At 27.6% G+C, this 3,555-nt stretch overlaps 1 protein-coding gene across 1 annotated transcript in view; it reads right to left on the reverse strand.

The window, feature by feature from the left end:
* The window catches only part of LOC107696226 (epidermal growth factor receptor substrate 15-like 1), a 46,805-nt gene that overhangs the window by 29,108 nt on the left and 14,142 nt on the right, over window positions 1-3,555 (reverse strand). Inside the window, exon 17 of the mRNA XM_016496489.1 lies at window positions 2,193-2,342. Within this exon, the coding sequence (XP_016351975.1) occupies window positions 2,193-2,342 (150 nt within the window). The remainder of the gene's footprint in view (window positions 1-2,192; window positions 2,343-3,555) is intronic.

The raw sequence follows: 3,555 nt of genomic DNA on the forward strand, positions 1-3,555 counted from the left end.
GCAGTGGAAAATAAAATGTGCCAACAGACAAGACTGAGCAGGTTACTTTTGGTATGAAACACGGTCTCTGCTTTCAGATTTTGTCATTTTTTAAGAAATTCAAACAATAAATGTTGTTTTGTGGCCCTTTAAAGCACTAGTTCACTTCCAGAATGAAAATTTCCTGAAAAATTTCCTGAATCAAATGTTCATGAATTTCTTTCTTTAGTCGAAAAGAAATTAAGGTTTTTGAGGAAAACATTCTATGGTAGTGCTGTCAAATGATTAATCGTGATTAATCGCATCCAAAATAAAAGATTTTGTTTACATAATATATCTGTGCGTACTGTGTATATTTATTATGTATGTATAAATACACACACATGCATGTATACATTTCAGAAAAAGTTTGTTTATATTAAATATATTTATATATAATACAAATTATATGAATATAAATATAGACATGTACGTATTTTCAAAATATATACTGTATGTGTGTACATTTATATATACATAATAAAAATACAAAGTACACACACATATATTATGTACACAAAACCTTTATTTTGGATGCGATTAATCGCGATTAATCGTTTGACAGCACTGGTTTTTAGTAAGGCACTTAGTAAATTACTCCTCAATTAGTAAAAACAAACAGGAAACATGTTTACACTAAATACACTGATAACCAGAGTTTCCAAACCTTTTTGACTATGACTATTTCATCATTCATTATTACTGGATAAGGTGATAACTGGATAAAATCTTTTCACAGAGATTTTTAGCCAATTAAATATTTGTAGTTTCCATGATTACATTTCCATGTTTTTTTTTTCGAGGACTGGAAATCACAATGTTATGTTATGTTATTATGTTTGCTAACATAAACTATTAAATATAAAAAGTGTTCAGTAATTGAAATGGAGCTGAAATGAAATAAAATATAAATATTTGGGGAGAAAAAAATTAGAAATCTTGCTGTGGCAAATAACTAAAATAATATATGTTTAAGTTAAAATACAAAAATTACTAAAACTGAAATAAAAATAAAGTTAAATAATTTAAAGTTAAATAAAACTTAAACTAAAATTAAAATTAAAAATAAAAATACAAAAATAAATTCAAAATATTAATAAATACTATGTAAATAATGATAAAATAACACTGGTCAAAGGAAATTACTAAAACAAGCACTAAACGAGTATTAAAACTAAATGTGTGAAAATGTAACAGACCAAATGTTATCAAATTTAAACTTTAAAAAAAATAAAATAATTTAAAAACATTTAATAATTTAAACAAAAATGGTCATTGCTAGAATTAAACAACTAAAATAAACAACTAAAAGCTTCGTCATCACAATTTCAAAAACATTTGTCTTTTGACTGTTTTCTCCCCTGTATATTATAGTCAAGATTTCATCAGTATTAATTAATTAAGTTTAAAATGGCACATAATTTTATCAGTTAAAACTAAAACTATTAAAAATAATTTTTCACGAATTTAAATAGTGCTAAGATAAAATAAAATATAAATATTAGATTAACAACGTAAAGAGGAAAAAAAAAACTCAAGTAAAAAAATCAGAAATGTTGCTTTGGCATCGAACTGAAGTACAAAAATTACTCAAACTAAAACTGAAATAGTACATATAGAAATAGAAATAAGTTAAAACTAATAAAAAAGGACAAAACTAAAATTAAAAACATTTAGTAATTAAAAAAATGAACAACTATAATATACAACTAAAAGCTGAATAAAATTAAAACTAATCTAAAAGCTTCAAAAGTTTCAAAAACTCCTGGTATTTCTATGACCATGGGGAACCCCGTAATTCTTTAAACTCGTTTCACAAACAGCTAAATAAGTAAATCTGGTTACTATTTGCTTGGTTTCACTCAGGTCACACATTTGTCCTCCCAGTTTGAGTTGAAACAACCTGGAAAATCTGAAGATACACGGGGCAACTTTTTTTGAGCAATGTAGCTTGGGCACTTTCCCACTGAGAATGGGTAACAAATTTCTATCTGGATACTTTAAATCAGTCGTAGGCCCTGTGTCTCACCTAGTTGCCTGTTGATGCCAACAATATTGCTCAAAAAGTTGCCCCGTGTATCATCAGCCTAAAGTTCAACGTACACATACACCTGTGTCTCTCAAAAGCAGGTGCACTTCAGCCCACAGGAGCACATGAGGAGGGCATTCCTGACCTTGGCGTCAGCGGTGGAGCTCTCCTCAGCGATGAGCTGGTCCAGGTCGGCCAGGCTGGTCGTGCTGTCGTTCAGAGCTTTGCTGTAGAGCTCGATGGTCTTATTGAGCTCCCGCTGAACCTCCTGTATCTCACTGAGCTCACTGCGTGTCTGAGGGAACACGAAAACAACCCAGACCTCACTTTACAAGGCTTTACTGCAGGTACTTCAAGAAATAAGTTTAGAATATTACACATAATTAATAAATCACAGCTATCTGGACACTGGGGTTGCAAAAAATTATGTAGTTTGGATTTCACTGATTTATTTTTACACTATGTATTGCAAGGTGTTTGATATGCCGAAATTAGATATTGCAGTTTCTTTATTTGTTTGTTCTCCTTTTGAAATGTTGTTATTCCGATTAAATGGATTTTTTTGGTAATATGTCATTTGAAAAAAGTCACAGCATTCTCAATTTAACATGACCTGTAGTGCCGTATTGCAATTATAAAAAAGACTCAGGACGCAAATGTCATTAAAATCTTTTTAAAAATCTTTTCAGGAATTTTGTCATTTGGTATTTAAATATTAATGCATAAGCATTGCTCTCTGAAAGGTCAATTGAAATGTATTATTGGTATCAAATGTGCAGTGGATTTATATTTATTTATAATTTTAGCAAGACTAAAATCCTAAACTCTTAATGGCAAGAACAAAGATGAACAAATTTACAAAAATGTAAAAAAAAAAACTATATTTGACATTTCAGATTAATACAAGACAAAAATTTAAAACATTGTCTATTTACATTATAAAATGTGCAGTTTTAGTATCACTGAAATATAAATATTTTGTATTATAAATATTTTCAATTTTAATTTAAGTTTTAGCAAATTTGTATTGTTTTTTTGTCACTTTTATGAGTTTTTTAAAGCGCCTATATATTTATTTGATTAATTTTTATTTCAGTATTAGTTTTAGAAATTTTAGCACATTAACTTAAACTAAATAAAACATGAGAAATGTTGCCTTGCCTTTATATATGTGTGTATATATATATATATATATATAGGTGCTGTCAAACGATTAATTGCGATTAATCGCTTACAAAATAAACGTTTTTGTTTACATAATATGTGTGTCTGTACTGTATATATTTATTATGTATATACAAATACAAACACATGCATGTATATATTTAAGAAAAATATGTTATGTTTATATATTAAATATATTTATATATGATATAATTTATATGAATATAAATATATACATGTAAATATTTTCAAAATATATGCTGTATGTGTGCGTGTTTATATATATATATATATATATATACATAAACAAAAACTTTTATTTTGGATGCGATTAATCGCGATTA

Source organism: Sinocyclocheilus anshuiensis, unplaced genomic scaffold, assembly GCF_001515605.1.
Source record: "Sinocyclocheilus anshuiensis isolate Anshui unplaced genomic scaffold, SAMN03320099.WGS_v1.1 scaffold217, whole genome shotgun sequence".
NCBI classification, from domain to species: Eukaryota; Metazoa; Chordata; class Actinopteri; order Cypriniformes; family Cyprinidae; genus Sinocyclocheilus; species Sinocyclocheilus anshuiensis.